At 52.8% G+C, this 23,640-nt stretch overlaps 1 protein-coding gene across 3 annotated transcripts; it reads right to left on the bottom strand.

The window, feature by feature from the left end:
- Nucleotides 1-576: 576 nt before the first annotated feature.
- DHRS11 (dehydrogenase/reductase 11) lies at nt 577-23,511 on the bottom strand. Of its 3 annotated transcripts, none has more exons than XR_015774460.1 (7): nt 23,358-23,511; nt 12,790-12,999; nt 7,315-7,409; nt 5,963-6,092; nt 5,094-5,208; nt 4,429-4,494; nt 577-3,186 (listed from the first exon to the last, which is right to left on the bottom strand). XR_015774460.1 is itself a non-coding variant. In XM_088066374.1 (7 exons), exons 1-7 carry the CDS (start codon nt 23,487-23,489, stop codon nt 3,145-3,147), a joined length of 765 nt encoding a protein of 254 aa, XP_087922500.1. In that variant the 5' UTR covers nt 23,490-23,511; the 3' UTR covers nt 577-3,144. The 3 variants fall into 3 exon arrangements, 2 of the variants coding, with proteins under 2 accessions (XP_087922500.1, XP_005525746.1); XM_088066374.1 differs by having other exon boundaries at nt 5,094-5,186; nt 12,790-12,996; XM_005525689.3 differs by having other exon boundaries at nt 5,094-5,186.
- Nucleotides 23,512-23,640: the final 129 nt, after the last annotated feature.

A 23,640-nucleotide genomic window follows, 5' to 3' on the forward strand; every position in this document is an offset into this window, starting at 1 on the left:
GATCCAGGAGAGAGCCCGGGAACGGGAACGGGAACGGATCCAGGACAGAGCCCGGGAACGGGAACGGGAACGGGCCCCGGAGAGCCCGGGAACGGGAACGGATCCCTGAGAGCCCGGGAACGGGAACGGGGCCCGGAGAGCCCGGGAACGGGAACGGATCCCTGAGAGCCCGGGAACGGGAACGGATCCAGGAGAGAGCCCGGGAACGGGAACGGATCCCTGAGAGCCCGGGAACGGGAACGGATCCCTGAGAGCCCGGGAACGGGAACGGGAACGGATCCAGGACAGAGCCCGGGAACGGGAAGGGATGGGGAACGGATCCCGTTCAGCCCCGGGAACCCCGGTGACCGCAGACGGAGCCCAAGGAACGGGGAGCAGAGCATCCCAGAGCCCCGGGCACACCTCCAGAGGTTATTCCCAAAACTGCTGTCCAGCTCTGGAAATTCTGATTTTCCTCATAAAGATCCAAAGCGGAAGAATTCTGCCTGGATCGTTCCCCAAACAGAACTTTGGCTGTGAACAGCAAAAAGACTGTTCAGCTTTAACACAAAAATAACGAAACACACCACAGACGAACCACAGTGTGCCTCTCTTTTTATTCTTTATTTTACAGTTCACAATTAGAAACCTACTGATAAATTACACAGTTCACCGATCCTCGCGTTTGAGGGGTTTCACTGCCCCTTGTTGTGTCCCATCTCAGCCCAGGAAGGTGGCAGGAGGTGCCACCAAGGCCACCGAACCCGCAAGGAGCTCTCCCTCGTGGGGGAGGACAGCAGGGATGATCCCCTAAAACCACACTTCAGATGGAAAAATATACTGCACATCTCGAGTTTACATCAGACTTACAAATGTTCTTAGGGCAGGGAAAAAACCAGAACTGCTGCAGGGCAGCCAGGCTGTGTTTGCAGGGAGCAATTACCTGGACAAACCCTGTGTCAAGGTTCTGCACCTTAAGCAGTTCTCTGCAAATCCTCCTTTCACAGCACAGGGAGATGTAAAGCCCTTCCTCAGCCACACATTTCAACATCTGCTGAACTTTGCACACGGTTGCTGCCACAATTCAATGTTTCACCACTGCTGCCCATATCCCTGCTCAGCTTTCCCTGCTCAGAAGTTCCTAATTTCTCAATATTATTTTTTTTTTTTGGCTTCTTTAGTTCAACCACCTTCTCCTGAACTGCCCAGGGTACCTGCTGGGAATCCACACAAGGGCACCACCTTGGCATCCTGGAGCAGGGCAGTGCAAGACTTCCCAAGGGACAGGGATCTCACTCACAATAAATTAAAAAGCCAAATCCAGGTGCACTTGTCAGTAGAAACTGGCAACAGGTGAGGAATGGACAGAACACACCATGTGTTAATAAAGAGGAAAAAAAAAGGGGAAAATTGCCTTTTGATTTTGCCATCACGAAAAGGAACATTTTGCCAGTTTTCTCCTTGTATCCTCCTACAGCTGCTCACCTTTGACACAAGGAATTCTAGGTATCACAAGTTTAATTCATAGTAATACTTCAATATCAACACTCAGCACTTACGCAGCGCCTGTCGTGGTCAAAGTGCTTTACAAAAGCTTGTGAGTCCTCACAACACCCCTGTGAGGTAGGTGAGTGTTACTATCCCCATTTTCCAGGCAGGGAAACTGAGGCAGAGAGGTAAAGTGACTTGCCCAAGGCTGTACAGGGAGCTGAACTCGTGTCTTGGTGGCCCAGCTCCGGTCCCCTTGTGCAGGGGTAACACAGATGAGCTCCCAGGGCTCTCCTGGTGTAAGCCAAACAATCCAAGCCAAATTTCCCAAGCTCTCTGTCCTCTGCTCTGACCAAATGACCATCCCTGACCTTCTGAAACGCTGCCTGGAGCCCAGCAGGAGCTGGACAGGGTCTGCAATCTTAAGGCAACGTGTCCAGGAGCTCCACGGAGAGCTGGACACACGCAGACCTCCCTGCAGAGAGTCTCCAGCTCTGCTTTGGGGCCCATTCTCTTCTCCCTCAGCTCAGAGTAAACCCAGAGCCAAACACCAGGGCTGCCCCAACACGAGACCTCAGCCAGACCTTTCACCTGCTGCTTTTTGTAGCCCAAATGCCCCTGGAAATCTCTCCTCGTTCCACACACCTTCGGCACGGCTCGTTCCACTCCATCTCCCTCTCTCTCTCTCTCTCAGAGTTTGTGTCTCTACACAAAAATAAACTTCCACCATTTCCAGCTCCTCAGCACCAGCATTTCAACAGCACCAGAGCAATCCACGTTTCCAGAAAAGTGTCAATGCATGCAAATATCACATACAGAACATCGAGAGTGCTGGGAGATGATACCAAGGATAGAGGTGATCACAAGACAGCACACGTTTAGTTTTTATTAAAAATACCAAACAACTCACTCTTACTGTAACTATGCCACTTAGATTATCATCCTAACCTGCCCAGGGACAGGTGCTTTTCCTCCAGCTAATTACCTACCTAGAAAAAAAGAGAAATATCAAGCACACACATTTATACTTCCTCAAACTTGGCAGGCATGATTCATGTGAAGGGGAAAGGAGGGCTGGGGGAGGTTGTACACTGGGGTTAGAGCAGTGGGATACAAAAGAAAAAGAAAATATCACATGCATCATCACCATCAGTAATCAACCCCATGAAAATAAACTCAAGGCATGGATTCATAGATAGAATCAATAGATGGATTCATGTGTCACCCACTGAAAATCTCAAACCCTAAGCACACTGAAGCTGGCAAACATCCTGTGCCACTTCACCTAGGTCCACACACAGCATCAGCAACTAAGATCAAACAAACCTTGAAAAGAAAGCAAAAGGAAGAATAAACCAGCCTGGAGACAAACAATCTTCCACAAAACACTTCCCTGCATTATTTTCAAATACATTTTTACTCTTAAGCAGTTTCAGAAAGGAGTGGGGGAGAAAGAGGCCCACTAAGAGTTTGTGGTTCTGGTTTTGTTGGTTTTTTTCAAACTGGCTCAGCACCAGCACCAGCTCAGAGAGAGGGAGAGAAAAATAATTCTTCAAACATGATCCTTGGTACTTGATTAAAACGCTGCCAGCCAGCCGAGGGAACCCTGGGCTGCCAGAGGGTTCCAGGTGGAGTGGACACGGTGCTGCTCATGGTGCTCCTCATCCTCCTTCCCTGCTAGGAGATCTGCTCCGTGGGCCTCATCTGTATATCCCCGATCTGCAAGAGACCAGCAGGGGTGGAACTGCAATTCTGCACTGGAATTCTGCACTGGGCACTCCTCTGCTGCACTGTGACCTGCAAGGAGCCTGGTTAACTGAGCTGGGAGGAAAGCAGAGGTGAAGGGACCTGCTCTGCCTTTAGCAGGCGGCAGAAGCTCAAATGTGCATGGCAAAGGTGCAGGATGAACCTCAGGGCTCAAGCTGCGGTTTGGGCCGGCTCAGAGCTGCCACAGGCAGGGTTTTATCTTCTCAAGCCAAGAAAAGCCAGTTATCCCCAGGGATGCAGTGTCAGGGGACACGTCCTGCTCCAGGGAGCAGAGTTCAGACACTGAGGAACCTCTTGTGATCAAAGTCTGCTCTCACAACAGGAACTCTGCTCTGCTCCTCCTGCCTCCAGCCCAAAGCTGGCCAAGCATTTCGTGTTTCTCAGGAGGGGAGTCCCAAGGGCAGCACAAGCACCTCACACTGGGGGGAACAGGTCCAACATGTCATTTGGCAGCAGCCCAGACTCTCAGCAAACCTCAGATGGTCCCATCCAAACGGGCAGAGCGTGCCCCTAGCCCTCACATTCCCCTGCCCTGCACAGTCCTTCCCTGGCATCATGGAATCACAGAATATCCCAAGTTGGAAAGGACCTACAATGATCATCTAGTCCAGCTCCTGGCAGTGCACAGACACCCCAAAATCCCACCCTGAAAGCATTGTCCAAACACTCCTGGGGCTCTGGCAGCCTTGGCAATGTGATCACTCCCTGGGGAGCCTGGGCCGTGCCCCAGAGCCAGCTCAGCCTTTGCTGGATCCACAGGGATGTGAAGAGCCCAAGCAGTGCCATCCCAGAGAAATCCCAAATCCTGAGCAATCCCAGAGCCCCAGCAGTGCCATCCCAGAGCAATCCCACACCCAGAGCAATCCCACACCCAGAGCAATCCCAGAGCCCCAGCAGTGCCATCCCAGAGCAATCCCAAATCCTGAGCAGTGCCACCCCACACCCAGAGCAATCCTAGAGCCCCAGCAGTGCCATCCCAGAGCAATCCCAAATCCTGAGCAGTGCCACCCCACACCCAGAGCAATCCTAGAGCCCCAGCAGTGCCATCCCAGAGCAATCCCACAGCCCCAGCAGTGTAAACAAACGTGATCCCTGCTAATCCCCAGCGCAGGCTCCCTGATCTCCCAGCTGATCCCAGGCGGATCAGCCAGGCCAGGGCAGCCCTCAGCCCCCCCAGCCCCATCCCCAGCCCACCTGTACATGAGGAGGGGCACTGAGGACATAGATGACAGCATTGGCCATATCTTCAGCCTTGAGACACTGCAATGACAGCAAAGGGGCTCCGGTCAAAGGGCACCACCAAAGTTCCCCACGAGATCCCTCCTCTCCTGCCCATCCATAATGAGGCCAGACAGGGTCACTGGGGCATGTCCAGGAGGTGAAAGCAAGCAGGAAATACCCAATCCATTAAAAACTGAACAAAGGATGTGCCTGGTGCTGATAATTCTTTGACTGCTGTGAATAATCTCACTGCTGGCACAGCAATTCTGCCAGGTCAGGCAACGCCATCCTCATCAGGAATTCCCACAGGAAATCCCCTGCCACCTGCAAGACAACACTTCTGCTGCTGCTGGCACCTCTGCTTGTCACATCTTCTCTGCAATGAAGAAGTCACAACCTGCAAAATGGCAAAGCTGACTGACACTTATTTACAGAAGCATCAAAATAAAAGGAAAACTGTAAGGAGCTGGAAACTGCACCCAAATGAAAACCTACACAGTGTGTAAATACCAGTGGAAAATCTGAGGTTTGAGGGCTGACATTGGAGTGCACTGGGCACTCTCTGGAACCATCAGCCAGAAGATTGTTCCATTACAATCAGAGCCACTTCCCTCTGTTTCCATTCCTCCAAGTCCTACCCGAATGCTCTCATAGGTTGCAGCAGCCCTCTCGGGGTCGTTATCATGAAGTTTAAAAGCAAATCCTGTTTCCACCAGTCCTGGAGATATACACTGGAATAAAGCAGAGCACATCCTAATAGGATTTGTAATTCCCTTCCAGTAAAAGAATAAAATTTAAATAAAAATAAATAAAATAAAAGAAAAATAAAAGAAAAATAAAAGAAAAATAAAAAGAAAATAAAAAGAAAATAAAAAGAAAATAATAAAAAGAAAATAATAAAAAGAAAATAAAAAGAAAATAATAAAAAGAAAATAATAAAAAGAAAATAATAAAAAGAAAATAATAAAAAGAAAATAATAAAAAGAAAATAATAAAAAGAAAATAAAAATTGAAATTAAATAAAAATTGAAATTAAATAAAAATTGAAATTAAATAAAAATTAAATAAAAATTAATATTAAATAAAAATTAAAATTAAATAAAATAAGTAGTTTTCCTGTTATTTTCTTTTCCCACCCATTTTTTAAGGGAACAGTTGAAGTGAGCAACTTAATGATTGCTGTGGCAGGTACTTCCCACACCCCAGAGGGACAGAGAAGCTAAGGAAAACATGGAAAATCTCTGACTGAGCACAAACAGCCCAGCTGAGCCCCTCCCTCTGCTGATGTGACCCCCCCCAACAAGCAGCTGCCCACTGAGTGCACCCAAAAAATCCCATCCCAGACCTTCTGTGCCTCAGCCTGGCAAAGAGAGCCACCCTTTCCCCCAGGACTCCCTGACCATTCCCAGCACGGTTCTGCACCCCCTTGGCTCTTCCCCAGAGGGAAAAGCTGTGTCCCAGGGAATGGCAGCAGGGCAGAGGGAAGCAGGGAGCACTCAGCACTCACTGTGGCTCGGATGTGGGTCCTGGCCTCGCGCAGCTCCTGCCGCAGCCCCTCGGTCAGCGCCGTCACCGCGTACTTGGTGGCGCTGTAAAAGTGCACCACGGACTGGGGCACCACGCTGTGCCCGTTCATGCTGGGGACAGAGCACAGGGTGGTGCAGTCTGAGACACAGAGTGTGTGCCCTCCTCTCTGGTGCCTGGCTCTGAGATCCAGGAGAACGCTGAATTTCATATAACGTGAAATTTATGGGCGTGTTTTCATGGTGTTACATGAAAACAACTGTTAAAGTTAGATAGAAAAGCTAAAAGTGTGAGTGTGTAGATTAGAGAGTTTTCTGAAGTCACTGGGAGAAAAAGTTAGTTTAGAGTTTAAACTAATTTAGAGAGCAGAAAATATGGAAGATTTAGACTGATGTCTCTTTTTCTTCTTTTTTCTTCTTCATGTTCTTCTTCTAGAGGTTTTTGGGTAGTAGTGAGTGATTGGATAGAAAATGCAGCAATGCAGTACACAAGTGATGGGTCATTGGGTCATTAAGAAAAATTATTTATGTGTCTATTGTTAACTGGATAGGAATAAGTATAAAGATAAAAAGGCTGCACAGCTCAGGGCCATTTTGTGCCTTCAGAGCCCAAAGTGTGCCAGGTTGCAGTGAATTAAAATTGTGCAGAAAGTCTGGAGAGACCTGCCAAGTTTTGTAATAACATCCTAATAAACATGAGAAACAAGATCCTAATGAGCTTTGGAGTTTTCTTTGGACCCAGAGAACTGAAATAAGCAGAACTCCCCATGAAGGAGTATCCTCAAGGAGCTCAGCTCAGAGAAGCTGAGAAATCCAGGAGTGAAGAGAAGTGCAGAGGAAGTGCAGCAGAATCAAGAGAGAAAAAACAGATTAAAAAAGTTACACAGGGACACCACTGCTGGTAGCTGGGAGGGACCCACAGGACACTCAGAGCATCACAACAAACCCAGGGAGGGGCTGGCACAGGGAACAGACACCGCCACAGGCTCCTCTCCACACAGCCAAAACTTCCTGACCAGAAATCAATCTTCAGTCCTGCCCCATCAGGAGTGGTTGATATCATCCCTTTCTCCCTGGTCTGGATTACTCTTTTCTCCCTGGTTTGGTCTTGCTTGCTTTAGACCAGCAAAGATTAAGTTTGAAGTATCAACCACCACAATCCTTAAAAAACCCCATCAGCACCACAGCAAGCTTGAAACTCCAGTGCAAGGTGAGGAGGAGGAGGAAGGAAGAGGAAGGAAGTCCCCATAGCTGCCCCCACCCAGTGCTTAAATCCTCTCTGTGCTGCAGGGAAGAGCAGGAAGCCCCCGAGGCTGATCCCACACCCCCTGTTCACCTGTTAATGTTAATTATGTGCCCATCATCGATGTTTCTCTCCTTCATGGACTGATAGGCCTCCCGGGTGCAGATGCTCACAGCCATCACATTCACCTGAGGGGAGAGAAAAGAAGAAGAAATTAAGGCCAGCACCCCTTGATTTACCCCTCGTGTGCCCAAAATCTGGGATATCTGTTCCTGTCCCTGGGCAATTCCCAGGAAAACCCAAAGAGGGAATTGCTCCTCCTCAAACCCCACACTTGAGCTGGGGGCTGCAGCCACAGGGACAGGGGGTGCACAGACACCCAGGGAGAGCAGAAATAAATGGAGTTGGTTGTTTTAGGGCCAAGTGTGAAGGTGAAGCCCAAAGGCAGGAGAGCGAACGCCTGTGTCCCCACAGGCAGCACGGTGGGCAGGAGACAGAGCTGGCTCTGTCCAGCACTGAGCACTCCAGCCTTTGGGCAGCTGGCAGGGCACTAAGAGCAGGTAATTAGGTCAGTCCTGAATGAGGAAATCCCCAGGTCCTGCCTGTCAGAGCACCAGAGGAGGCACCAAAAGAGCGGCCAGGCACAGGAAGCAAAGATCACTTTGTGCCACAGGGAGCACCAGAGTGGGCAACTCACCCTGGGGGTGTGGAAGCCACCGATCTGTCACTGCCTGCTGACATTTTCCTCAGCCCTCAGTGGCAATTTACCCAGCCCTTTGGGATCCAGAGCATTCCAGGCTCTTGCTCTTTGGACCAGCACTTCCCACTGCCCTGGCTTGGTTAAACTCGGTCCTATCGCCTCCACAAGCATCAATGCACGGCTGCATTCCCTGACCATAAAACAGAGTCAAAGCTGCTGGGAAGATAAAGAGAAGGAAATTATCCCAGCTGGAATTCAAAGGGCCCAGAGGTACCTGCAGGACTGATGAGAAAGAATCTCAGCAGTGCTGATGGCTCAAGTGGCTGAGATCTGGAAGGGGTTTTGCTGAAGGCCTCCAGAAAGGATGTGACCATCCCCTGGCAGGTCCTGGCTAACACTGGGTCAGGTCACTTTGCCAGCTAAATGAGCAGCCCAGAAGGGTCTGAACACACAGCAGTGGGTGAAACCTCCGGGAAGAACTGATTTCCTGATGAATCAGAAGGCAGGTGCCACTATAAATGGGTGGAGCAGCAGGAACAAGGCCAACAGCAAGGGATGGAGATGGGAGAGGGCTGGGGATCAGCACTGGGAAAATAACAAACAAGAATGGGGAAGAAAAAGTTGGACTTGATGGCACAAAAGGACAGGCAGGAGAGAGACACTGGTTTGGAAAGAGATGGAGCAGACATGCAATTACTGAGCAGCACAAAGTGGAGCAGGGTCAGCTCTAGGATCTCAGTCACTGCTTTTGTCTGGTGTTTTTATTCCCCAGAGGCCATCCCTGAGGGCTCTGTCTTGGCCAGAGATAAAAAGGGTGTTTATCTGATCCTGGGAGTACCCAAGCAACACAAGTGGAGTCATCACCCCCATGCAAGTGCACTTTGGTCAAGCATGGAGTCACTGCTGGGCACCTCGGCCATCACACCTGGAGCTGCAGAGATAAAGCTTTAACCTGAATTCATTCACCTGGGCTGTGTGAGGAAGAAAATGAGCAGAGAAAGCAGCAGAAGGGCCCCTCAGCACCGAAGCCCAGAGCAGGGAGGGCACGGGCAGGCTCTGGGATTCCTCAGCAGGGTGTCAGGGAAGGCAGGAGTCACCCGCTCCAGCCTGACCCAGTCCTTTGGGATATGGATCTGGGCAACTGCTGGTGTAAAACCCTTCATGCCAAACAAGATCCCCGCCTCAGGATGCCCCAGCCCACCAGGCAGCTCGTTTTTGGAGCAGCCACCCCAACTCCCTCTCCAAAGGCCACTAGAGGGTAACATCACCCCAAAGCCTGTGACTCACGGAGCAGCCATTCCCGGCCTGGGCAAAGTTACAAGATTTTGACAGCTCCTGGCAAAGCAAGATCCCAATCAACAACCACATGGGAAAGTCCAGAGCCCTGTGATAAAACCCCACAGTACAACAAAACAACTGGCTGGAAGGCAGCTGAGCTGGGATAGCCCTTTCCCACCAGCACAGACTGGTTTTTGGGGTGAAATCCCATTTCAAAACGTGGAACAGGCACTGAGGAACCTAAAAACAAGCCTGGAAAATGAGCAAATCTGCATCACCCAGAGGCTGCTGTTACAAATATCCACATCAGATGTTTTTCTGCCTCCCTCCTATTTTAAGGAGAAAAGGTTCAAAGGTCGCTTGGCAAGGATGGCCAGCACACCTGGGCCCTGCTCAGTGCACAGGCAGCAGCTCTGTGACAGAAACCACGGTGCCACATTTCCCAGCAATTAACGAGCTCCAACTGCCAGATCAGAGAACATAAAAGATCCTGTTCCTAGAAGTGCTCAGCATTTCACTTTCCCAGAATCAGCCTTTTCCAAGGCATCCAAACAAGTGCCCCAGCCCCAGAGCACATATGGAAACGCAGCTTACAGCAAACACATCCCTGCACAGATGGCTCAGAAAAGCAAGAAGAACAGAGCCTGGCTTGTCAGTGAATAATGCCAAGAACCAAACCCATTCTGTGTTTAGAGGATGTGTGCTGCAGCCCTCTGCGCCCTGAGCAGGGAAAATGGGGAGTTCAGTTTGAATTCCTGGCTGGAAAGGTCAGTGGGTAAAGCGTGAAGGAGCTGCTGCAGCCCCAGAGGCTTGGTGTGTACACAGCAGCCAGCCCCAGCTCCTCCTGCAGAGCAGGACTTTGCTCCAGCCTCACAAAGCAGTGAGAAGACGGGGGAAGCTGTGAGCCAGGGGAGGATGGGCTCAGAACCTGCCTGAGGTGACACCTTCCCTCCTGCACCCACGGCAGATCTGCTGGCTGGCAAGGCAGGGCTCTGTAAAGCAGCACATCCACAATTCCAAACATCCTGCAGCCTGAGGAGAAGCAGCTCCCACCTTGGGCATAAATAGCAGACAATAAAGAACCGGAACATTAGGAAAGGAGAGGAATAAGTAAATTACAACATGGGGTTTTGGCTGCTAGATATAGAGCAAGAAGGAGGATACTGAGAGGGGAATCTGGAAGGACACGGAGCCTCAAAGCTCATAAAAAATGCATGGAAGCAAAAATCAATTTACCAAAAAGGAAAAAAAACAGCCTTTCATTTAAGGCCCTAATGCCTCCTAAATCGATGGCTCCATGGCTGTTTGGAAACTTTCCCCATCCAGCAGCCTAGAGGTGCCCTGGAAGTCTCCAACAGCATCTCCCTGCTCTCCAAGGAAGCTTGGGAAGAATCCTCCCTGCTGCCACACAGCTCTGCAAAGCCCAGTGGCCCATGAAAGGTGCTGGCAGCCCTCTCTGTGAGGGAAGGGGCCTGGCCAGGGCTGCCCTGGGGATGGGTGCCCTGGGGATGGGTGCCCTGGGGATGGGTGCCCTGGCAGGGGGTTCTGGCCCTGCAGAGCCCCCCAGCCCTGCACAGCCTGGAGACAGTGACATGACCAGCAGGCAGCCACACAAGAGGGCACAGAACAAAAGGGGAAACTCCACTGAGCTGTTTCTAGCCATCAGCAGTAGAAAAAAAAATAAAAAAAATAAAAATAAAAAGCAAAGCCCAGGCTTGCCAGGCTGCCCAGGCTGGGATGGGTGAGGCATTGGGCTCTGGAGCATCCCAGGGCTTTGCCTTTACATTCGAGCCTTGTTCAATTAACACAGAAACCAGGAGCCAAGCCAGCAGCTGCTGGGAGGATGGTGAGAGGGAAATATCTGCCAGCACAGGGAGAAAGCTTGGGTGTCTCAGGCTGCTGCAGCAGCATTTTTGCCAAGCAGTGAGAGCGGAGAGAGCCGTACGGATCATCCCTGGGAATAAAGCATTCCCCCAGCCTGGTTTCCTAACACTGCCCTTGTGGGGTCACCCATCCCACCCCAAAACAGCCCCCAAAAGCAGGGGGACCCCACAGGCTCCCAGACTTTGAGCCACTGCTGTTGGTAAGCACCAACACTGACTGGAGTGTCTCACACAGGACGATCCCCACCTCAAAATCTTTCTCCCTAAAAAGGTGGAAGGTCAGATAAAGGGAGCACTTCCAGCTGAGCAGCCAGGGAGGGGAATATGGATTGGGGAAGCTGGGAAAAGCCACAAGTCCCCCAGCCTGCCCACCTGACAAAACAAAGGAGCACGAGGCACACGCAGCATCCCTGAGGGATCCACACACGACACGGTCCCAGGGACCAGGACAAGGACTTTCCAAGGCCCAGGTGACCCCCAGGGCCTGGCTCACAGCGAGCCAGGACCCTGCTGAACACCAGCTCAGCCTCAGCTACACTTCACTTCATTTTCTTTAAAGCCTCCATGGCAACCGGGGCCGGGGAGATGCGGCTGTGCAGTGACCCAGGCTGGGCAGCCCACAAAAGCCTGGCTGGGCAGACAAAGCTGAGCTGAGCTTGCTTTGGCTGCAGTCACAGCAGCCAGCAGCCAGGCCAAAATCCTAACAAGAACTTAATTAGCCAGGATATGGCAGCTCCTGCCCTGGCAGCAGGAGTCTGAAGTCTCAATGTGCTTCTCTGTTTTGCTTTACATGGCCCCCAGGAGCAGCCTGGAGGAACAGCCAGGGGAGCTGACACCTCCCAGCTGGCTCCACTGCTGGACACGGGGGCCCTGAGCCCACAGCTTCAAACAGCTTTTCAGACATGTCCTTCCCTTCACCAGGACAAGCTCTCAGAGCTGCTGGAGGTGCCACAAGGCCTACTCACAGCCCTGAGCTCCACTCCTCCTCCTGCGAGCTAAACGCTTCCGTGCATTAGAGGAGGTGGCACAGGAGGGGAAATCACTCCATGAAAAGCTCCTGGTCTAGCACCTCACTGGCCAGAGACATTTCAAGGACACCCAAACTATCCTGAGGTCCCACATGTGGCTGCCACTGCAGTGTTCAGAAAAAAGGCCCCCAAATTATGACAAAAAATGGTGAAGGCACAGGAAGATGCCCAGCAGCACCTCAGGACAGCAGGACCCAGGGAGAAGTTGTGAATGGGATGGGCCATGTGCATTTCAGCTCCCATTTCAGCACAAGAAATGCCCTCATTCACATCCAGCCCTAACCAGATTAGGGCCAGAAAATTAAGCTATAAAGACAAAAAGCATTACAGCTTTTTAAGCCAAAAAGAATCTGCCCATTTCTACAACCCACTGCCACAACTAACAGGATTAGCTGCAAAACCCAGCGCCTGGCATTTGGTTTCCTGCTTTATTGAAGAAAAAGAGAAGCAAGGCTCTTCACCCTTCAGAAAGCCAGAGAGCTAAAGGAAAAATGCTGCTGTGTCTCCATCCTCCAAGGTGAGGGCTCAGCAGCAGGGCAGGAAGTCCTTCCACTCCCCAAACAGCAAAGCTGGGCTTTGTCAGAGCAGGCTGAAATGATTTCAACTCTGAAATGAGTGGATGGTGGCCAGAAGAGACAGAAAAGTGGCCCAGCTCCTGCTCCCTCTGGGGAATACTCACATCTATCATGGTCCTCCAGCCCTCTGTCTTCCCCGAGAGCAGGGGCTCGGGCCGGGCCAGCCCCGCGTTGTTGATGCAGACGTCCACACCCTGGTGAAGGGTCTTGATGGCCGAGAACATGGACAGGATCTCCTCCTCGTTGGACAGGTCACACTTGTACGGGATCAGCGTGCCCGGGTAGCCGGCACTCTGGCACTCAGCTGCCAGCTTCTAGGGGAGAGAGAGAGGCAGCAGGGAAACAGCCATCAGGAGGGGAAAAAACAGCCAGCAGGAAGGGAAAAAACAGCCAGCAGGAAGGGGAAAAACAGCCAGCAGGAAGGGAAAAACCAGCCAGCAGGAAGGGAAAAACCAGCCAGCAGGAAGGATGGAAACAGCCAGCAGGAAGGATGGAAACAGCCAGCAGGAAGGGAAAAAACAGCCAGCAGGAAGGGAAAAAACAGCCAGCAGGAAGGGAAAAAACAGGCAGCAGGAAGGATGGAAACAGCCAGCAGGAAGGGAAAAAACAGCCAGCAGGAAGGGAAAAAACAGCCAGCAGGAAGGATGGAAACAGCCATCAGGAAGGGAAAAAACAGCCAGCAGGAAGGATGGAAACAGGCAGCAGGAAGGGAAAAAACAGGCAGCAGGAAGGATGGAAACAGGCAGCAGGAAGGGAAAAAACAGGCAGCAGGAAGGATGGAAACAGGCAGCAGCCCTCTCCCTGTGGAACAGCTTATGCAGCCACATCCTGAGAAACACACCCCAGGGCTAACACACCCGGGCTGAAAAGCCGGCACTGGGGAGGAATCACTGTGATGCTAATCAAGAAAAAGGAGATATCAATATCCAGGAGAAGCTAAGAGCTTCAGCCTTTAAGTTATTGAACTTGAGGACACGCTCAGTGCTTGTCCATCACCCTGGGCAATCCCGCTCAAGGTGAGCGGTGCTGGCAAAATACAAATAAATCCTGCCCTGGCACCAGGCTGCGAGCCTGCCACACTGGCAAAGGATGTGCCTGACAATTCCTCGCTAGCCACGACTAAGAATTACTCCAAATATCCCAACCTTTTGTCAGGCTGGGTGACACAAAGCCAAGGAAAGGCCGGGAGCAGCCGTCACCGCATCTCCCGAGGATGCCCTTCACCCCGACACTAATGAGAGGCAGCATCTCCTCCCTGATGTGTCCCAGCAGTGACAGGGCCAGCTCCCAGCGCCAGGCAGGAGCCACATGATGTCTGGTTCCTCGGGGAGATGGACTCTGCCTCCAAACCTCCACCAAATCACTCGGACGCTGTCGCCCGCAGCGGCATCACCGACAGTGACATTTCAGAGGGTGCAATAAAGCCCTGCTCCTGCCACGGGCAGCCTTCCCACTCCTCCCTGCATTCCAAGGACTGCAATTCCCAGCTTTTCATAAAAGGAGGAGCGAGGCCCAGCGCAGGAATCTGCTGGAAGTGGCTGCACATGAAGGCAGCTCCGAGCTCCTGCCCTGCAGAGGGACAGACCCCTCCCTGCACCCCAAACACGTTCACTGGAAGCGTTCTGGGGCGAGTGGCTCTGCCTGGTGAACGGTTCCCAGTGTTTCCAGTGGCTGAGCCAAGGCCCTGAGCAGGGAGCTGCAGCTTTGCTGCTTTACCTTTCCCAGAGCCCAGCAGCTTTCACAAACCACAAGCCAAAATCAGCCCAGGGTGCAGCTGTGGCTCAGGAGCTGCTCTCCTGGCTCTCCTGCCCGGTTCCCAGCTCAGGGAAGGCACGGCAGGAACACAAGAATGATGATTATTGCTCTCCAGCACCGGGAGAGAAGGGGACGGGTTCAGATCGATCCATCCCAGCAGCGTCAGGATCCCCGGAGAGCCCTGAGCTGACAACATCCCTGCCTGAACAAAGGTGCCCCTGGCACTGAATCCTGCCCCCCTGTGCCCTCCTGGGGCTGCCTGCACTTTGCCATGCAGGAAACCTTGTTGCTGATGTGCTGATAGGAGTGGAAAAATGTATTCCCTTTAACCATTGGAGCACACACTAAAAAAACAGTCAAAGGGGGGGAAATCTGCAAGAGCAGCATTTAGAAAATTCACAGCAGTATGAAGAAGGGCTGCTGGAAGGTTCTGAACTGCTCCAGAGATGGGGCCTCGTTCCTGCAAAGGAGGGGAAAGGAGCAAAAGGAGCACGAATTGGTGCGAGAGTGCGAACCAGGCAACGCCAAAGATGTTCAAAAATTAGCACAAGGGGTTGGGAGGAATCTCCCAGAGCAGGAGCTGTGCCAGGAGAGCTGGCTGGAGGGAAGAGGGGCCCATCACCATGGACAGGAAAGGACACACGAGCTCACTGACAGCCCAGAGGGACACAGGAGGTTTCACAGCTCCGCTGCCATCTCCAGCTGCCGCTTCCAGCACTTGGAGAAACCTTTCCCTGCTCAGTCCAGCCCCTCAGTGGGGACACAGATGAAGGAGCAGAGGAAACAAGGGATGTGATTTGCTCTGGGATGGCCCTGCTAGAGCAGGGAGGTTGTATCAGATGCCCCACCGTGGTCTCTCCACGGGCAGCCACCGGGGCTGGAGCTGCCCATCCTCTGCTCCCAGTCAGCCTCCAGCTACTCCAGGAGAAGGGCCTTTCTCCCTGGCAGAAAAGCTGCTCTGACACAACTGGCCAGGGAAATCAAACCTCTCTCAAAACCTTTCTTTCCCTGTCTGGTGTCTCGCTGCCTCCGAGGCTCAGCACAGATCCTTTCATCTCTCAGGCTGCACTTGTGCTAACAAATTCTCTTTGAAAACCAGGTGCTGAGCACTGCTGACATCCAGGCAGGGCTGAACGTGCTTCAACCATCTACAGATAAAGAGTCATCACAGACTCTTCAAAGAAACATCAACTGCGGGCAAGTTTGCAAGAGACTTTTGAAAAGCAACTCTCTGAGCTACAGAGCTCGCAGAGTTTTTTTGAGAGCATCCATTAAGTCACTCAAGTGATGCTCATCCCACTTTGAGCACACCACATGCACAAGGAAGAAAAAAATGAGAAAAAAGCTGGTTTTCCATCTTTCACAAACAGTTTGAGAGTGACCAGGTAATGCAACAGCAATACAGACGAGGCCAGTGCAAGTCCTGGCGATGGAAATCTGAAATAAGAATTGTTTGGGTTGGAAGGGACCTTAAAGATCATTCAGTTCCACCTCCCTGCCATGGGCAGGGACACCTTCCACTATCCCAGGTTGCTCCAAGCCCTGTCCAGCCTGGCCTGGGACACTTCCAGCATCTCTGTACCACACTATTATCTCTGGATGCTTGGAAACGGGCAGCCAGGTGCTCCCAGTCTGAAAGGATGCCTCACATTTATGGGATGGGGTTGCTGTGTTCAGAAACCACCAGTTCTCCCCAGAAAGGGTTAAATGCCCTTTGTGCATACACTGTGAGTGCCCTGCATTCACATTCAGTCCTGGTAAAATGGTTTTACGGAACTAATTGATATAAAAATGTTAAGGGACTCTAAAGAGGAGGGAGAAGAAGGAGAGAGTCAAGGAGGGCTTTATTTGGCAAACCATCCCATTAACTTCAGACACATTTAGTTCAGAGAGATTAAAGCTAGAAGAAGCCATTAGGTAATTTTTAATCTAACCTGCCATTCATCACAGGTACTTGTGTCCTACTGACTGAGCTCATGCTTGAACACAGAACTGCACCAAGAAACCAACTGGAAAAGCACCAGAGTCACCCCAATTACTTCTGCTACCTAAAGCAAATGAAGGAGAAAAATTCTAACAAACAGCATCACAACTGTGAAAGAAAACTGGGGGATTACAGACCCTTTCATTCCACTGATTGGCAAGTCTGAAGCTGCTTTTAATTAAGATTTAATAACAGTACAACAGCGTAATAGAGATGTACAGTGAATAAAGCACTAGGGTGGGGTTCATTTATTTATTTCCACAGCGCTCTGTGACCATGAGAGAGATTCAGAGCTGTGTCCCCCCTGCCAGATGGAGAGAATCACACCCAGAGCTTCTGGCCCATACAATCCAGGGATAAATGTTCCTCCACATTTCTTCCCAGGCACTGGAGCCAGGCTCCTGCTCAGCTGGGTCTGGCTGAGCCATCATCACATCTCCCCAGAGCTGGGAGCTGTCCTCCCAGGCTGCTCCAGAGCCACGCTGCTCTTTTCCAATCCTTCTCTGCTCCCCGTGCTTTCCCAGCAATTAAACATCCCAGGATAGGTTTTCCTCACTTAATTTCCAATTTCCATTGTCACCCATGAGCCAAACCTGCAGAGGTCCCTGCTACCTCACTCAGTCCCTCCTCACGTCAAGGCACTTTTAGTTTTTCACTTCTTGCTCCAGGCCTGCGTGGGGGAGGAGGAGACACTGCTGTCACTGCTGTGACAGCTCATTAGAGCGATGTCTCTGCCTTCCTCTGAGCTGTGCCTGTCCCAAACCCAGCCTGTCCTAAACCCAGCCTGCCTGTCCTTGAGCTCAGCCTGCCCAGGGCAGGTTCCCCTGCACAGAGGCGCTTCCCTTCCTCCTGCAGCAGCCCCAGGGCTGTGTTTTGGGCTGGAGCTGCTGCCTGGCTGCCCATGGAGCCCCAGCAGCTCTCACACACAGCTTGGGGGGCAGAGCTGAGCCCCAGCTTCTGCCTGACACCCCCAGATCCTGCCTCCTGCGTCATCTCCACCTGGAAAAATTATTTTACTTAAAGCAAACCCCGCCTAATCGTGCAGTAGCGAAGGTCTGAGATGCCCTGAAAATGTAAGGGGTGATCAGAGGTCCATGGCAAGCAGCACAAACCCACCCTGAGTAAAACAGAAAACTGAGACTGTCCTGGGTGAGTGGGGAGACAGCCAGGGCTGCTCCCAGACCTGCCACAAGCCCTTCCCAGCCCAGCACCCTGAGCAAGCCCCAGCAGATGGGATGAGAACGCACCGAGAGCTCCGAGCTGGGGGTCCCAGGCCACTCCACAAGCAGCAGGGGAGCACCAGAAGAGCAGTCCCCGATGTCACAGCTCGGCGTGGCCTCTTGTCCTGGCAGCGCCCTCGCTGCGGCCTTCCTGCAGGGCTGGCAGGGCCCCGCGGCCACTCCAGCCCCTAATCCCCAGGAATCCTCTTCTGCAGGGGCAGATTAATGCCTGGGCCTGCCCCCAGCGCTCCCCAGCTCCCAAACTCAGCCGGCAGGGGCTGGCTTTTATCCCAGCCCGGGTTTATGAGCCGTGGAGCAGCGGATGAGGCCGCAGCACGCCCCAGGCCGGGCTGGGGGAGCGGGAACGGGAGCGGGAACAGGGACAGGGACAGGGACAGGAGAAGGGACAGGAGAAGGGACAGGGACAGGGGCAGGGACAGGAGAAGGGACAGGAACAGGGGCAGGGACAGGGGCAGGGACAGGAGCAGGGACAGGAGCAGGGACAGGAGCAGGGACAGGGACAGGAGCAGGAGCAGGGACAGGGACAGGAGCAGGGACAGGGACAGGGGCAGGGACAGGAGCAGGGACAGGGACAGGGACAGGAGCAGGGACAGGGACAGGAGCAGGGACAGGGACAGGGGCAGGGACAGGAGTAGGGACAGGGACAGGAGCAGGGACAGGGGCAGGGACAGGGGCAGGGACAGAGGCAGGAGCAGGGACAGGGGCAGGGACAGAGGTAGGGACAGAGGCAGGAGCAGGGACAGGGGCAGGAGCAGGGACAGAGGCAGGGACAGGGACAGGGGCAGGGACAGGGGCAGGAGCAGGGACAGGAGCAGGGACAGGAGCAGGGACAGGAGCAGGGACAGGAGCAGGGACAGGAGCAGGGACAGGGGCAGGGACAGGGGCAGGGACAGGGGCAGGAGCAGGGACAGGAGCAGGGACAGGAGCAGGGACAGGGGCAGGGACAGGGGCAGGGACAGGGACAGCCCTGCTCAGCTCACACACCTCCAGGTGACCCAAAATCTGCAGCCACACCAGCCCAATCCCAGCTCAGTTGGGCAGGGCCCAGGCTGAGCCTCACGGGCCTGGCAGGGACAGAAATCTGGCATTCGGCAGAGCCAGGGTGGCACAAACCCACCTGGGGAATTGCTGCCAGCCAGGAAATCCCCATTGGCACTGCCCACCAGGACCCTGAGCAGGAGAGAGGGAAAAACCCAACCTGAGCACAGCCACTGCCTTCTGCAGAGCTTAAACTGCTCATAAAGCCCAGCAAAAGCACCACTGTATTTTCTTCACAGCACTGTGACAGCTCTTTTCACACCTCCCTGCCCTGGGCACTCTCCTTAAAGCCAAAACTGGCCAGAAAGTCCCCTCTGTGCTCCTGCAGAGCCCTCCCACCTTCCCAGGACAGCTGCCAGAGAAACTGAGGCACAGGACAGCCACCTGACCTTCCTTGCAGTACACACCCCCCCGTCCCAGCTCTAAAACCCCAGGAAAGGCTCAGCTATTATTTATTTTCAGGGCTCTGAGCATGGTATTGTTGCTCTATTGCAAAGCCCAAGGGAGCAGGAGAGCAGCAGAGAAGGGAGGTTGCTGCAAAGTGACATCCTTAAAACACATTTTGGGGGAGGAAGAGGAGGAATCCAACCTGGCTTAAGCCCCCCGAGTTTCAAGGCTGAGGGAAACCACGAGGACAGAGAAGTATTTGTTCCCCCCACTCTGGACAGCAATTATGGGATCTCTGCTGTTTGTCAGGGAAGGATCTGGTCAGGGACAAGTGGCAATAAAAGCACTGCAGAGGACTTGAGCGCCCACCATCCCCGAGGCAGAGCCTTGGCCAGACACAAAACAAACCCTTCCAGAGGCCAAGGAGATGCTGAAGGTCATTGACAGCACAGGGATTGTGCCTTGGGACTGCCCTGCCCGAGCTGCTCCCCCTGCCTGGGCACTGGGAACAGCCCAAAACCCATCCTGGCTGCTGGGCACAGGGACAGACCCACCAGGGACAGACAAAATGGAACCAGGTGACCTCTGAACCACCACACTCAATTAGCTGTTAATTACCCTTCCTGCAGCACCCACGGGCTGCAGAGCCTCCCTTGCACCTCAGGGTTCATGGAAGTGACCAGAGAACCCAAAAATGGATGCTCAGATCCCACGAGGAAGACTCAGCTCCTTCTTCCTCCTCCCACACCCTCCTCACAGACCGGGCTGCTCCAACCTGCAATCAATTCCTCGGCGTACCAAAGGCTGTTTCCTGAGCAAGATCTAACCTTGACAAAGCAGGGCCTGGTTATAAATGTTACCTTTGATCAATACCTGTCACAAATGCATTGGAATTAATTGGTTAAACCTTGTATCTTAAGCCACATTTATTGCTTCCTGCACGGCTCTGCTCTTAGCAAGCCAACAAAGATGGGAAAAAAATGGATTTCTTTTGGAAGATGGCATCCATGGTGTTCCTGGTCACACCAGAGCAAGGTATCCAAGGAATGAATGAGCTGCTGGAAGATTTCCAGTGACCTGGAGCAAGTGGATTGTCCCACCTGGAGCATCTGCCAGCCCCAGCCACGCTCTGACACCACAGATGGAGGGAGAGCACCTGCCAGGACTTCTGCTATTCTCTATAAATATAAAATAAATCAATGTTAATTATTTAAAAAAGCCTAGTACCAGCATCACTGCAAACCCCTTGGAAACAGCTCCCTGTCTCCTGCCTTCCTGCTGCAAGAGAAAAGCTGCAGAGTCCCTCTGAGCCAGAAAAACCCTCCCAATTCTTCCCCTCCCTGGTGAAGAACCCTGCAAAATAAACCTCACATATCTCACTGAATAAAAGACCAGAGAGGGGTTTGCCAGCTGGGAGAGGGGGGGAACATTTCATCCCATGCCTGTGCAAATTCTCCCCCTTTTTGTGCTGCAAGAAGTCAGACACAAAGTAGAAATTCCTGGAGAACACGAGGAGCAGTGAAGTTGAAGAGCACCAGAGTGGCTGTGGCTGAAACTCAGTGATTCTCTGCACCCTGGGGACCCCAGGAGCAGCAAGGGGGTCACTGTGAGGGTGATATCTCCCAGGGAGCATTTTCCCCTCCAAAGCCTGGTCTTCCAAGCTGCTAAAAACGCTTGGCTTTCATTAAAGCTCCCGACTTGGAACGCGTGGCGGTGTCTGGAGAGCAGCAAACACTCGCTGAGCACACGCCAAAGAGTCCTTGACAGCTGTTAGTACCTCCAGGCTCTGCATTTAAAACAAGCCTTCAACCTGAATTACCTCCTGGCATGCAAAAGGAAAATACAGCCAGTTTAATTATATTTTATTCCTCGATGTCTGGCTGTTAAAGCTCCTGTTTGATGACCCAGGAGTCTCCAGTAGCAGAAGCAGCAGGAGTGGGGCTGCTTGGGAGCAGAGAGGGAAATGTGGCCAGTGGAGCCACTGAAAGGAAAAGGAAAAAGATCCATCTGCAGGTTTTGGGGGTTTTTTTGTGAGCCATTAACATTTTTATTTCAAAAGTCAAATAAAGACCACTGGAGTTGTGACATGGATTTAATGCCAAACACGCAACTTTGCAAATCCTTCGTTATCTTGCCTCAAGCCCTTATCTGATTTTCCAAGAGCTTAAGAAATCTTGACATAGCATTTATTGCCCGAGCTAAATCCCCACCAGACAACCTGCTCTTTCAGTCAGCTGGAGGTTACAAAACCACCTCACACAGGGGTTCCAGCCATTTCACCTTAAAAACTGCTGACTTCCATGAACTTTAACGGAATGTGATGTTTTTGTGTTACCAAGCGAGCGCTGCATTCCAGGTTTTTCACCCTACTGCTTGTCCTTTTTCCATTTCAAGCTGCCTTGGAGCACCCTGGGATAGTGGAAGGTGTCCCTGCCCATGGGGGTTGGAATGGGATGGTTTACAAGGTTCCTTCCAACCCAAAGCACCTGGGATTCCATGATCCTGTTAACCACGGCTGTGATGTTCTGGCATCACCAAACCCTCTTCTCTCCTCCCTCCATCACTGTGCTCCAGCCCTCAAATCCCCCCCAATCAAATCCCCAGCTCAACAGTTCCAAGTCTGGATCTCTTCCTATTTTATTGTACTTTTTTTTTAAGGGAAAGCCTGGAGGTGAATCTGCTGGAGGAGGAAAGCTCTGCTGGGCAGGATTGGGTCCAAAGCTCCCCCAGCATCCCTGGCAGGCAGGAGGTGATGGAGCTGTTCCCACAGTGACCCTGGATCCCCCCACGCTCCACCACCTTCCCCAGCGCTGCCGGGATTCTCTCCCTCGTTAAGGAAACATGCTTGACAATAAATAAACCCAGAATAGCAGCGGAGCAAAACACAGTCCAGACACCCCACCGAAACAAATGCCAGCGCTGCAGCCACGCTTGGGTCCCGGGGAGGAGGGAGGGAACGGGCACAAATATCAGTGGGAACTCGTGTCTGGGACACCTCGGGACACCGGGGAGCAGCACAGGGCACATCTGCACCCCGGACAAACCCAACCCAGCAGACATTGCTCGTGGTTCAAACAAAAATCCACAGCCTCACAGCGCTGCTCGTTTTGAAATCCACGCTGTATTTTGGCCAGGAAAGGTTCAGAGAGGAAGGAAACTCACGTGAACTCACGAAGGGAAAACAAGTTGCATTGATTTCTTTCCCAAATGAAAAGATTCCAAAACAAAATCCAAGATAAGGGCACGACTGGAAACAGCAATATTGGAAATAACTTTCGGGGGGGGGAATGGGAAGTAACAACATCCTTTGCAGCATCCTTTGCCAGGCACCCCGAGGCTCCAGCACATCCAACACCGGCAGCTGCCCGTGGGAAAACCTCGGGAGAGCTCAGCTTTCCCTGCAAACCGCAGCGTCAAAACGCTGGGAAGTCCAAAATTAGCAGCAAGCCCCAAAGGACAGCTCGCTAAGTCACGCCGGTGTTCTCTCTCTGCAAGCGGCGCCTCCGCGATACGCAATGAAAAACGGGAAAAGTTTGGCTTTTCCCAAGCATTTCTCTACTCAACCCCACTGAGCAACGCCACCGATGCCAAGCCTTGGTTTCCATGAATTTTGGACCATTTATTCTCAGGACAGTCAGCTGTGCAGAGCCCTTATCACCTCGGCCAGGGAAACACAGCCCTGCGGATTGTACAGCTCTCCTGTAGCTCCAAACACCCAGGATGGCAAAACTGAACACGACTAAAACTTATTTTACCTCCCTCGGAGGAAACTTCCCAAACCGCAAATGAGCTTTGGCCACTGCGAGGCTCCGCTGGCCAAGGCAGGGAAAGGATCCCGAGAAAACATTTCTTTTAAGCATCTTTATTCTCAAGCCAGCGCCATGAGGTTTTTGACGGGGCTGTAGAGATGCTCCTTGCAGGAGCGAACCCTGCTTTAACAGGAACTCCTAAAATCGCCCTGCCTCCCGAGCAGCCGCATCTCCGAGGGGCTGGAGAGGCCCCGCTCCCGGGGAGATGCTATTTTTAACCTCTATAAGAAGTGACTCAAAAAAAAAAAAAATTAAAAATTAAATAAATAAAACAAGAAAAAAAAGCCAGCAAAAACAACAAAACCCCAAAATTGAACCCGCTCCTCGCTCGGGCACCTTCCACCCGGCCCGGGGACCGGGCTGGCCGCGGCATCCCCGGCGCCGAGCCGGGAGCGGCCCCGCTCCGCCGCGGCCTCGTGGGGAGGCGGCCCCCGCCCCGCTGCCGCCAACGCCGGTACCTCGATCTTATCGACGCTGCGAGCGCATCCCACCACCTTCATGCCGTGCTGCACCAGCGCCCGCGCCACGGCCGCGCCGATGCCCACCGAGGCGCCGGTGACCAGCGCGACGCGGCCGGTCCAGCGCTCCATGGCCCCGGCCCGGCCCCGCCGCCGCCGCCGCCGCACAAAGCACCGCCCGCCGGGCCCGCCCCGGGAACGGGAACACGCCCCGGGAACGGGAACACGCCCCTGGCCCCGAGGGACACGCCCAGGGGACACGCCCAGGGGACACGCCCAGGGG

Source organism: Pseudopodoces humilis, chromosome 23 (assembly GCF_049639895.1).
Source record: "Pseudopodoces humilis isolate 2021_Gansu_Grassland_sample_001 chromosome 23, ASM4963989v1, whole genome shotgun sequence".
In the NCBI taxonomy this organism is placed as follows: domain Eukaryota; kingdom Metazoa; phylum Chordata; class Aves; order Passeriformes; family Paridae; genus Pseudopodoces; species Pseudopodoces humilis.

Bases quoted from the DNA above. Each gene is read 5' to 3' on its own strand.
- DHRS11 (XM_005525689.3), bottom strand. From the start codon at position 23,489: ATGGAGCGCTGGACCGGCCGCGTCGCGCTGGTCACCGGCGCCTCGGTG. The intron at 13,000-23,357 runs GTACCGGCGTTG...TCTCTCCCCTAG, and splicing joins GCAGCGTCGATAAGATCGAG to AAGCTGGCAGCTGAGTGCCA. The intron at 3,187-4,428 runs GTGGGCTGGGGA...GGTCTCTTGCAG, and splicing joins GTGCCCCTCCTCATGTACAG to ATCGGGGATATACAGATGAG.